The sequence below is a fragment of the Triticum aestivum genome, chromosome 2D, assembly GCF_018294505.1.
Source record: "Triticum aestivum cultivar Chinese Spring chromosome 2D, IWGSC CS RefSeq v2.1, whole genome shotgun sequence".
Taxonomy (NCBI): Eukaryota; Viridiplantae; Streptophyta; class Magnoliopsida; order Poales; family Poaceae; genus Triticum; species Triticum aestivum.
The window spans coordinates 519,050,970-519,063,036 of NC_057799.1; the positions used below are offsets into that span (position 1 = coordinate 519,050,970).

At 45.4% G+C, this 12,067-nt stretch overlaps 1 protein-coding gene across 1 annotated transcript; it reads left to right on the plus strand.

Annotated features, from left to right (window-relative positions):
• The first annotated feature begins 753 nt into the window (after positions 1-753).
• On the plus strand, positions 754-3,242 carry LOC123049740 (polygalacturonase ADPG1-like). Its single transcript, XM_044472624.1, has 9 exons — positions 754-839; positions 1,026-1,175; positions 1,280-1,420; positions 1,519-1,680; positions 1,922-1,945; positions 2,049-2,338; positions 2,436-2,544; positions 2,631-2,744; positions 2,844-3,242. Exons 1-9 carry the CDS (start codon positions 837-839, stop codon positions 3,066-3,068), a joined length of 1,218 nt encoding a protein of 405 aa, XP_044328559.1. The 5' UTR covers positions 754-836; the 3' UTR covers positions 3,069-3,242.
• The last annotated feature ends 8,825 nt before the right edge of the window (positions 3,243-12,067 follow it).

The window sequence follows — 12,067 nt, forward strand, 5'->3', positions numbered from 1 at the left end:
GGTGAGAGAAAACTTACGAGATAGCTACTCTCAATGTTAAGACTAATGTCAAAATTAAGATATGGTTGATTTCTCTTTCCTCATTAAATAAGATGCTACATCAGATCTTTGACTATGAAATGATACGGCTAACCGTAATGAGAGGATCATAACTAATAATGTATACATGCAATTTTGATGAGGTGCCGTAGAACTAAATGAAGAAAGAGATGGTTGAGTATCATATTATGATACCGTCTCATAAAAGTTTCTATTCTATTATGTATCAGGCATGGCAATAAATGAGATATGATATTATTTTTGAACATAATGAGATATGATACTATTTTTGAACATAGTGGGATATGACAATTTATGATACTATGCACTATGAGATTAGTATCACACACTAGTATCATAAGCATGATAATGATACATGATACTCCCACTACAAATATATAAGCATTAAAAGTGCACCGAAATTGTCTATACGTTCAATTTTGGACGATCAAGCATTACATCTACGTGATCGAACGTATATCTTTTTTATTTTGTGGGGCAAACGTACATATCACTCCATCGATCTTCATGATCTGGCAAAATATTATGTGACTTCAACACCACTTGGGCAATCTTCACCTAAACAAACGGTGCCGCTTTGTTTGTTTCAGAAAATAAATGAAGAAAAGGTACCACACCCAGTTTCGACGCTTCTCCGGCGTACATATATATATACCCCCACTGGAAAACATTTTAGTATCGAACAGAGCTTGGCACTTGGTTCCCGAGACTGCAGCGACAGTAGGGACTCCACAACAGTTTTGCACGTGGGGACGACCTTACGAGCCCCTACACCTATGGTACATACTAACTTGAGTAGTGCACACACTATATATATTACTGCATTTCACAAAGTTTGCTTGAACTTATGTTCGGATTCATCCATAGTTGACAGACTAGTAACAACCAATATGTGCTGGTGATCAATGATCAACTGACTATGCATGTGTGCCTGTGTGAAACGTGCTTACTAATTAATCTGGCAGGGTATCATCGGCATCCGCATGGCCACCCTGCTCCTCGCTGCCCTCGCGTGGTGTAGTGTGCTCGCCGCCGCCGGCGGCGGCGAGGTGGACGGCGTGTTCAACGTCAAGGACTACGGTGCTCGAGGCGACGGGGTCACGGACGACACCAAGGTACGTACGCCGCACGCGCGCGATGCCCGAGTTGCCGTTGCGCTCTCGATCGAAATGAGACCTACGTGACGGATGTGTGCTCATTATCTGTACTCTATGGGAAGGCGTTCGTGGACGCATGGACCGCGGCGTGCGGCGCCAGGGGCTCGTCGGCGTCGACGCTGCTCGTGCCGGCAGCCAAGTCCTTCCTCGTCGGCCCCACCAGGTTCAACGGGCCCTGCGCCTCCACCGGAATTACCGTCCAGGCACGCATACACCGTTCGTCTTTCCTGATCTTGTCTTAGATCTGGGCCGTGGTTTGCGTGGCTTCATCTTCGTGCGGCCCTTGCTTTGACTGTCGTAGGTCTTGGGCACGATTATGGCGCCGCCGGCGGGCGCATGGAGCGGGAAGAACTATTGGCTGATGTTCTACAAGGTCCACGGGCTCACGGTTACCGGCGGCAGCACCGGCTTGCTCGACGGCAGAGGCTGGACGTGGTGGCACAACAAATGCAGAGGCTATGCTGTGAGCCCAACTCATCTCTTGCAAGAAAGAACGAAAATCTTTTAATTCTTCCTTGCATTGGTGCCTCTTAATTTATTTATCAATCTTCGTCTGTGAGAAAGTATTTAATTGCTGATCTTTCCTTTAAAACGAAGCATTTATCAGTTTCCACTCACCTATTTTTTCTATATATAAGTTTTCACTCACCTATTTTTTTCTGTACATAAGTTTTCACTCACCTGTTATTGTTGTTTTCTTTCAGGACTGTGTAACCAAGGCACCGACGGTTAGTACAAACATAAGCAAGTATAGTATGTAGGTAATTAGCATTCATAGATCGACGTGCATGTAACCTCATTGCGTACGCACCACCATATCGATCCATGCAGGCGTTGGTGGTCATGAGCTGCGCCGACGTGGAGCTGCGCCAATTCAGAAGCAAGGACAGCCCGCAGATGCACATCGCCGTCAGCCAGAGCAGCAAGGTCCACCTGACGCAGCTGACCATCACCGCGCCCGGGGACAGCCCCAACACCGACGGCGTGCACATCGACCGGAGTGAAGACGTCCGCGTCAGCAGATCGACCATCGGCACCGGCGACGACTGCGTCTCCATCAGCTCCAGGAGCCGATTCGTCACCGTCGACGGAGTCGTGTGCGGCCCCGGCCATGGCATAAGGTAACAAAGGTTTTCCATCGATCTGCGTTTTCCTCTAGCATGCACTCGAAGAAGAGGAGTAAATGATGTGGTGGCCGGGCTTGTGTTTCTTGGCTAGTGTGGGGAGCCTGGGCAGGAACGGGGCGACCGCATCCGTGGAGTACATCGACGTGAAAAACGTCCACTTCATCAACACCACAAATGGGGCAAGGATCAAGACGTGGCAGGTAAACGAAGTTGAAACTGACCTTCTCTTACTAACAAGCTGATCTGACGCGCGCCCCGGTGATCATATTGTATCTTCGCACTGCAGGGTGGGAAAGGTTACGCGAAGTCCATCTCCTTCACCGACATAATGTTCACCAACGTGGACAATCCTGTGGTCATCAACCAGTTCTACGTAGACCGCCACCATGTCCCAAATATGGTAGTCCATGTGTTCATTAACTGTTGGACGATCTGTATACGTGTGGAGCAGCTAGTACTAAATGTTTGTGCGTCTTCTGGGTGTCTTAATTTGCTGTAGGGGGCGGTGGCGCTGAGCAACATAACCTACAAGAACCTGAGGGGGACATCGAAGCACAAGACGGCCGTGGACTTCCACTGCAGCGAGATCGGCAGCTGCACGAACATCCACGTCAACTCCGTGGCGATCTCTGCTGCAGACGGCGGAGGAACCGTGACCCGCTGCCAGAACGCGCAAGGGGACACCTCCGGATACGTCTACCCCAAGATCCCTTGCCTTAGATAATACTAATAACTAGCAGGTAGAAGGCGCGGCGGCACGCCGCGCCCTGATCTAGGCCCGCGCGTGTTTATGTGCGTGTAATTTTTTTTTTAAAGTAAGAGAAGGGGTGGCAGTGGTATTGGGGTCGAGCTGGTTGCGAATAAATCTTTCTGACAGACTTCAGAAATTTTCATTGCACACTGGTAGACTATGAAATTATTATCCGGAATCAGTTGTTTATTATTTGACACTTTCAACTTATGTCTATCAATATCTGATGCATCATTAACAGAAATTCAACACATATGTCCGGTGAAAAGTCAACTTCGTAATCGTTGCAAGTTCAAAATCAAATCTTACTGGGTATATTAATTCATGTGGGTTGTAGTACCTTATAACCAATTCAGTACTGCACTCTCCTGTAGTATTATGATTCAAAAGTTTCCAGCTGGGTAGTGCTATCAAAGTTACTATTTTTCAAGAATTTCCTACATGTATGGACAGTCTGTTCAATAAAAGAGATGCTAAAATCATATCGTGCACGGACAGAAGTTGAATATTTCTTTATTTTTCTGTAGGCATTTGCACCCTTTTGAAATTTTTCGAAGGACATGATTTGATCAACCAGTGAAAAGAAATTTGAATTGTTTATATAGTAGTTCTCAAAGCAAAGAAGCCAAACTAATTAAGAAACTTCATGTAAAAAAATCTATCAAAAGAAAGTCAAATTGTTTATATAGTACAGTAGTTCCCACATCAAAGAAGCAAACTATTACGAAAGTTAATTTAAGAAAAGAAGACTTCACAGTGGCTTGGAAAACATCAATGGAGAATTCTGAAACTTGGCTCGAAAAATGTGTCTGAAGATCATGAATATCACGTGCAATTAGGTTACTACGTGAAATCCTACAATTACACTATACCAATGAGCCGGCGGTCCCATGGCTGCGACCGGGGGACGGCGGAGCGACGCGGAGGTGCTGGGCAGCGCAGCTCTCTGGCGGTGCGGTGGCTAGATGTGCTGCCTTGCTCTGTTTGGGCAGATCCTCTGCTCCAGATCTGGCTTCTTGGGCAGCGGTTCACATTGCTGTTGGTCATCGGGGCTGCGGCTGGGGGGTCGGCGGTGGTGCTGTCGGCGGGGTCTGCTGTGGTGGCGGTCGAGTGTAGTGGATGGCAGAGAGGGATTGCGTGCAGGCGGCAGCAAGGTCCTCCTTGGCTCCGGTATGTGCAGGTGCTCGAGGTGAGCGACTGTGGATTCGGGCGGCTCCTTCTGGACGTAGCGGGGACGCTTGTTGTGATCTGGAAGCTGGGTAAGGAGGCCTGCATTGCCGGACTCGGCGGCTGGCCATGCGGAGAAGAGCGGGATGGGATGCTCCAGGCGAAAGCCTATTGTCGACCTTGTCGGCAACAATGATGGCGACGCCTTTTGGCGTCGCTTCCCTTCATGAAGGCGTCATTGGGGAGCTCCTATTCTCACTCTTTCTGTGCTCCGGGTGAAAGCCTATGATCCTTCTCTGGATCAGGCGACGATGGCATCTTTGATGGCGTTTTCCTCCTTGGGGGCGTTGTTTTGGAGTCACGGATCCGCGGTTGGCTGCCTAATGTCTGGGATGAAGCGGTTGTTGGGTGATGGGGTTGTTTGGTGGTGGCGGTAGAAGTGAGCTATGGTAGCGACCGTCGCCTTGGTCGTTCTGAGGGTGGACCTGTCTCTTGGGGGCTCGTGGCGGCGGTGAGGTCTCGGGTTTCGGTGCCCTTCGACGGCGCATGAGGTTTTGTTGCCTTGTTGTGCTTTGGATCCCTCTATTTGTGATGGTGGCCATGGTGTGGCCTAGAGGAGGTACAGGGCTGTCTCGGCGGATCAGTGCCCTTCGGCACGGTCTATGACTCTCTTTGTCGTGACGTGCCTAGGCAGTGGGAGGCCCTTCGATGGTGGCTGCGACTCTCCTAGCTCTTCAAGGTGCTGAGTGATCGCAAAGCAGCTGATGACTTCTTCTCTACGTCTTCTCGGTGGCGGATCTCCTTTCGGCTGATCCAACAAAGCTAGCTCCTGCTCTTCTCGGTCTGCCTAGGTGCTCAGTTCTTGATGTTGGCTGTGTGTCTCACTCACTTCTGGTTCTTCTTCTTGTGTCTCTGTTGTTCCCTGTAACTCTCTGGTGCGTGTTGTGTGCAATCTGTTGCACCTGTTGTGTTGTATCCTACTCTTATCTATAATGAAAATGTTTCAGGCCGGCGTAAGCCCGCCGTAGCACCGTAAAAAAAAAACTATACCACATGTTATTTTCCTAACATGAAAGCCGGAAGATGGCTATAAAGCTGGTGGCTGCTTCAGGACTATTAACACATAAACGTTCATAGATAGAGCCGTCCGACCAAGGTGTGGACCAGTCCTTGAGCACAAAGGAAAAAGGACATAATCCATTATGTTTTAGTCCTGAAGCAACTATACTTTTGGCTATAGAAAGTTCATCGATTTTTTCCCTTCATTTGACAACACCAAAAGAAAATATAGCGATAAATGCCAGAAAGTATACATGAGCGCCATGTAAATTACTGGAATATATTGAAACATGCCCGGTCTAGTTATATCAAAAACAAGGACATATAAATCTGTTTCTAAATTCAGTAATTACTGAAACAGATCAGCGTCACTCATACTCTTAAATTAAGAGTATTGGATAACATACTACCTATTTAGCTTCTACCACAGAGCAGCATAAAAGGAGTGCAAATATTGGCATGAATCCCAGAATCGTTCCCTCATCTTTCCCTGACCAGCAGGTAATAAAAGTCTGAATAATAAGATTAGAATTCAGGGAATACTCTCTTGTCGACCATTAAATTTTGAGTCACTAATATTTTTCAACCAACAAGTAAAAGCAAACTATATTTAAAAAATGAGCCCACCAGTACTGGAAGTACTTGACAACAAACTATAAGAATTAATCCTAGAACTGTCCCCTTGATTCAATGAAGCTTCTCAGTAGGCAGTTCACATAAATTGCGGCACACCTAATGGTAAGAAATACTATAGGGAACCTAAAAGGATGAGCAATAGTTTGCAATGTACAAACACACAAAAGCAATTTTTCAACACTACTATTTCCAGTACAGGCAGGGAATACGCTTCTCCAATTCAATGTAGTCAAAAGTCAATTAGGCTCACTCTAAATCTATGACATATTGTTCCAAAAGCCTTCATATAAAAAACAGAAACATGAGCCTAATAAAGGAATTAATGTTCCAGCTGTCGTCGTCTCAGCTGCCCGCGTCAGGTGGGGAGCGTGGGCAGATGGCCCAGCGCTCTTGCCCCTTGCGCTCGCCGGGGCCGGTGCCGGCGCCAGGTCCTGGGGCTCCTCTGCATCCGGGAGGTGGGGGTGGGGCGGGAGGCCTTACCCCTATCGAGGCTACTAGGGAGGAGGTTATAGCTTTTGGAGGCATCCCGGATCCTGTTTCTGAGGGGCGGCGGATGAGCTGTCGCATCCAGGACCAACCTGATGTTGATGACATGCAGCTGAGGTGCACCAGGCGGGCGGCCAAGCTTCGTGATATTGAGGTCACAACTGGTATGTCGGTCAACACCTCCAATTCTATTCTGCATTTTTCTGATGATGAGATTATTCTTAATGCCAATCAGCTAGGAGTTTCATTAGGTAGTAATGATAATGAAATCTCGCATTCAGTTAATGACCTCCTGGACCTTGAAGCGGATCGTGCTGTAGATATGATTCGCAATTTAGCAGCTATTAAACCTATGAACGATTCCGACATTGCTCAGTTGGGAGTCAGGGTGTTAGATTCGATTTGTGCAGATATTGCCCCTCCCCCCCCCCCCCCCTGAGACTGAGGAGGAGGAAGATTCTTTACCTTTTGGGGATAGTGAACCTATAGAGGATCCATGCGGTAGACCCACTGACCCCGGCTGTGAGGACCGGGTGGAGGACTTACCCAAGCCTAAACGCAAGTGGAAACGCAAAATTTACCTAGCTTCGGCTGTGCGTAGAAGTGCTAGGAACCGGGTGACCAAAAAATTTCATGATGAGTTATGAGAGGATTTTTTTCGAATTGCAGAGGTCTGAGGGACTTGGTTAAAAGAAGGTTTCTAGCAGAGGCTTCTATCGAACATAGGTTGAATTTTATTGCTCTTTCTGAAACAGGAAGAGGCAATTTCTCTCCTCTATTCCTAAATACGTTGTCGGGAGGGGTCGATTTTGATTGGCATTGTCTCCCGCCGAGAGGAAGATCAGGTGGATCTTACTTGGGGTTAGATGCGAGACGATGGAAGTCCGAAGTGTGGTCATGGGAGATTTTGCCATCAAATTTTGGGTTAGGTCGAAGGTCGACGATTTTAATTGGGCCCTGGTGGCGGTGTATGGGGCCGCACAGCCAGAACTCAAACCGAACTTTTTGGCGGATCTAGTCCGTATTTGCAGGTCTGAGCAGCTTCCAACCTTAGTGGGGGCGGGGGGGGTGATTTCAATATTATTAGAAGGAGAGACGAAAAGAACAATGATAATTTTGATGGCAGATGGTCGTTCATGTTTAACACCATTATTGAAAGCTTGGATCTGAGAGAGATAGAGCTTTCGGGTAGAAAATTCACTTGGGCTAATTCTTTGCCCACTCCTACGTTTGAGAAGCTTGACCGTGTCCTTGCGAGCGTTGACTGGGAACAGAAGTTTTCTCTAGTCACCGTCCAGGCATTATCGCGTGGAATCTCGGACCACACCCCTTTACTAGTTGACTCTGGTGAGGCAACGCATGTGGGGAATAAGAATACCTTCTCTTTCGAATTAGCGTGGTTTGAGAGAGAAGGTTTCTTTGATCTTATAGCCAGGGAATGGGCTAAAGATTCAGGAGGAAGGACTTCAATTGAGAGATGGCAGAATAAGATACGACACTTGAGAAGTTTCTTGCGTGGGTGGGCTAAGCATCTCAGTGGGGTTTATAAGGTTGAAAAGGAAAGGCTCCTTTCCCTTATTCAGGCCTTAGATGTAAAAGCCGAGTCCACGATCCTAGATTCAACGAAACTTCATGTTAAATTAGATGCGGAGATGAGATTGAAAGAGCTCCTGCGAGAAGAAGAATTGAAGTGGGCATTGCGGGCGAAGGTGCGCAAAGTGGTCCAGGGGGACGCTAACACTCGATTCTTTAATATGATCACCAACGGCAAGCATAGAAAGAAAAGGATCTTTCAGCTTGAGCAAGACGAAGGGACGATTGTAGGACAGGAGAACTTAAAATTATACATCACTAATTATTATAAGCAGCTTTTTGGGCCTCCGGAGGATAATTTCGTATCTATAGATGAGTCGCGGAATGAGGACGTCCCTCAGCTTGCTTTTGATGAGAACGATATTTTAACTGCCCCGTTCTCCAAGAAAGAGGTGTTTGAAGCTATTTCTCAAATGAAGAATAATAAAGCTCCGGGTCCGGATGGATTTCTAGCGGAGTTTTATAAAAGGTGTTGGCATATTATCAAAGGGGATTTGCTTCCGATGTTCCAGGAATTATTCGCTGGACAGCTTCACTTGTTTCATCTGAATTTTGGAACTATCACTTTGCTTCCTAAGAAAACAGAGGCGGTACGAATTGAGTAGTTCAGGCCCATCTGTCTTGAGAATGTAAGTTTCAAAATTTTCACCAAGGTTGGGACAAATCGACTCACGCAGATTGCGCATTTTGTGGTGCAGCCGTCCCAAACTGCTTTCATGCCGGATAGAAACATCCTTGAAGGGGTGGTGGTCCTGCATGAAACGCTCCATGAAATCCATACGAAAAAACTCGATGGGGTAGTTTTCAAAGTGGATTTCGAAAAAGCGTACGACAAAGTCAAATGGCCATTCCTCCAACAAGCGTTGAGGATGAAAGGTTTTGATCAAGCCTGGAGACAACAAGTAGAATCTTTCACGCAAAAAGGAAGTGTTGGAATTAAAGTGAATGATGATATAGGTCGCTATTTCCATACACATAAGGGCTTGAGACAAGGAGATCCGATGTCACCTATTCTGTTCAACATTGTTGTTGACATGTTGACGATTCTAATAGGGAGGGCTAAGGATGCTGGCCAAGTAGGTAGTTTGGTACCTCATCTAGTTGATGGAGGTGTATTCGTCCTACAGTACGCTGATGATACAATCATCTTTATGGAGCATGACTTGGAAAAAGCGAGAAACATGAAGCTGGTGTTATGCTTAATTGAACAATTGACCGGACTAAAGATCAATTTCCACAAGAGCGATTTGTTCTGTTTTGGAAGAGCCAATGAGGAACAAGAGGCGTATAAGCAATTGTTCGGTTGTGAATTGGGGGCTTTACCTTTCACGTATTTAGGTATACCCATTCATCATCGTAAGCTAACAAATAGCGAATGGAAGTGCATTGAGGATCGATTTGAGAAGAAATTGGGCTGCTGGAAGGGCAAACTGATGTCGTATGGAGGCCGGTTAATCCTTATTAATTTGGTTCTCACAAGTATGCCCATGTTTCTTTTGTCTTTTTTTGAGGTACCAGTGGGAGTTCGGAAAAGACTAGATTTCTATCGATCCCGTTTTTTCTGGCAAAGTGATGAGCTGAAGAGGAAGTATAGACTAGCTAAATGGGACATTATTTGTCGACCGAAGGACCAAGGGGGTCTAGGTATCAAAAATCTTGAGGTGAAAAACAAATGTCTTCTTAGCAAATGGTTGTATAAGCTTTCTCGAGAAACCGAGGCCACATGGGCACAGATTCTGCGTAATAAGTACCTTCAATCCAAAACTTTATCCCAGGTGACAGTGAGGCCGATGGATTCGCCTTTCTGAATAGGACTGATGAGAGTTAAATCGGTCTTTTTTAATCGGACCAAAGTTGTTGTCGGTAATGGTACTTCTACGAGATTCTGGGAGGATACCTGGCTAGGGGATACGCCTCTCGCCCTTCAGATCCTTCTCTATATAGTATTGTTCAACGGAGAGATGCAACCGTTGAGTCAGTATGTCAGTCCACGCCTCTAAATATCAGCTTCAGGAGAGCGTTAGCCGGCAATCGTTGGGAAGTTTGGCTTCGTCTTGTGAGAAGATTGATGGATGTTCAACTCTCTCAACGTCTGGATCAGTTGTGTTGGAAGCTTATTAGGAATGGAGAATTTACGGTTAAATCCATGTATCTGGATGTTATTAATTCTAGTTCTATTCCTACTTCGCAACATGTTTGGCATGTCAAAGTTCCCTTGAGAGTTAAAGTGTTTGTGTGATTTGTGCACAAACAAGTCATTTTAACTAAGGATAACTTGATTAAACGCAACTGGATTGGATCCTCCAGATGTAGTTTTTCTGACAGGGATGAAACAATCAAACACCTCTTTCTCGATTGTCCTTTGGCAATCAATGAACATAGCCTTTAATATTACTCCTCCGAATAATATTAACACGTTATTTGGGACGTGGTTGGATGGGATTGAGCCCCAAACAGCGAGACACATTCGTGTAGGAGTATGTGCTTTATTATGGGCTATTTGGAATTGCAGAAATGATTTGATTTTTAACAGAACAACAAATACTCATTTTTTGCAGGTTATCTTCCGAGCCACTGCGCTGATCCGTATGTGGTCGTTACTCACTCCGACGGAGGCCAGGGAGCGTTTGGTTACCGGATCTATCCGATGGGAGATGGTAGCATGGGATATTTTCAGCCGGTTTGGATGGCGGTCATGTAATAGGATAGGCAATTAGTTTTCCTATCTTTATTTTGCCAGCCGGTTGTGGCTTTCATATTTTGTTCTTTTTCTCTTTGTGAGCAGCTTTTGTTCGAGACCTTAAGACTTTTGTTGAACCTATTTGCTTGCTAATAAAGGTGGCCGTATGCATCACTCTGATGGGGCCGGGGATTTCCCCCTTTTAAAAAAAATAAAAAAAGGAATTAATGTTCAGTGTCGAATTAATGTTCAGTTTCGAATTAATGTTGATTTTTCAACAGTACAATGAAGTGATCTTTTTCTTAGAATGCTTCTAGCAAGAAAATAGCAATTGTAGAGCAAGCATAGAGAAATACTACTGCTAGTTGAAGGATAGAACTACATAATAAATCAAGCAAGACCTGGTTGATATGACCCATATTATCGATTTTAGTAAACTTCATGTTGGTAGAGGCAGTAAACCTGAGTGTGCAAGTCATCTGCTATAATGAAGACATCAAATGTGGCAATGCAACAGTAAAAACATTTTTCGGTGAGATGGAACGTGTCTTACATTCTAGAATACGAATCAAGCTCAAATGATTCTGTTCGTCTTGTCTCATGTCAACAACACATTGCAAAATCTAAGAATGACTAGTAAGATGTCCGTGCGTTGCACGCAACACCGAAATGCATTGATCCGGGTCATCTCATGTTTAAGAAATATCGATAGGTTTCTTCGGATATTCATTCTTCTCTAGAGCTCACAAGCATACGGGTGAATAGTAAATGTAGGAAAATAGATAAAAAAATATATATTTTGCGAACAAAAGCGTTCAAGTGTTCAACCTGCATCCAAAACTTCATGAAGAAATAACACTTATTGTGCTTTGCAAAAAATGATCTTCAAAAAAAATTGAGTACCGATTTTGTTTATTTTTTCTAGACAACTATGAATGTAACTCAGGATGACTTGGAAGGGGGCAAAGGACATGGCAAGGAGGAGGGGGTCATGGTGGTGGTCGGCAATGCGGCCCAAGCGAAGGCATGAGAGGCGTTGGGGGCAGATGACACCAAGAGCAGCGACCTCTCCACATTCTTCTTATTTTGTCATGAGATGGCTAGATGAGGTGAGAGGCAGGGGGTTATCTACAAACAAGTAGTGGAGTGCGGGGGTCTTTTTGTAAAACTAACATAGTTTGTCTCAGATACGTTGGATGTAAATCGAACAGTTGTAAATGAAGGATGGCAGGCACACCATCATTACCAACTCAACTTTTTATAGGAGTAGACATAATTGAAAAGGAAAAATAGAACTCGACATGGGAAGTTTCAGCAAGTAGTTTCACAGGTGCACCCAGCCAAAATTTTC

Excerpts from the sequence above, each read along its gene's own strand:
- LOC123049740 (XM_044472624.1), top strand. Across the intron at positions 1,176-1,279 it reads GGGTCACGGACGACACCAAG|GCGTTCGTGGACGCATGGAC; the intron begins GTACGTACGCCG and ends CTCTATGGGAAG. Across the intron at positions 2,339-2,435 it reads GGCCCCGGCCATGGCATAAG|TGTGGGGAGCCTGGGCAGGA; the intron begins GTAACAAAGGTT and ends TTTCTTGGCTAG.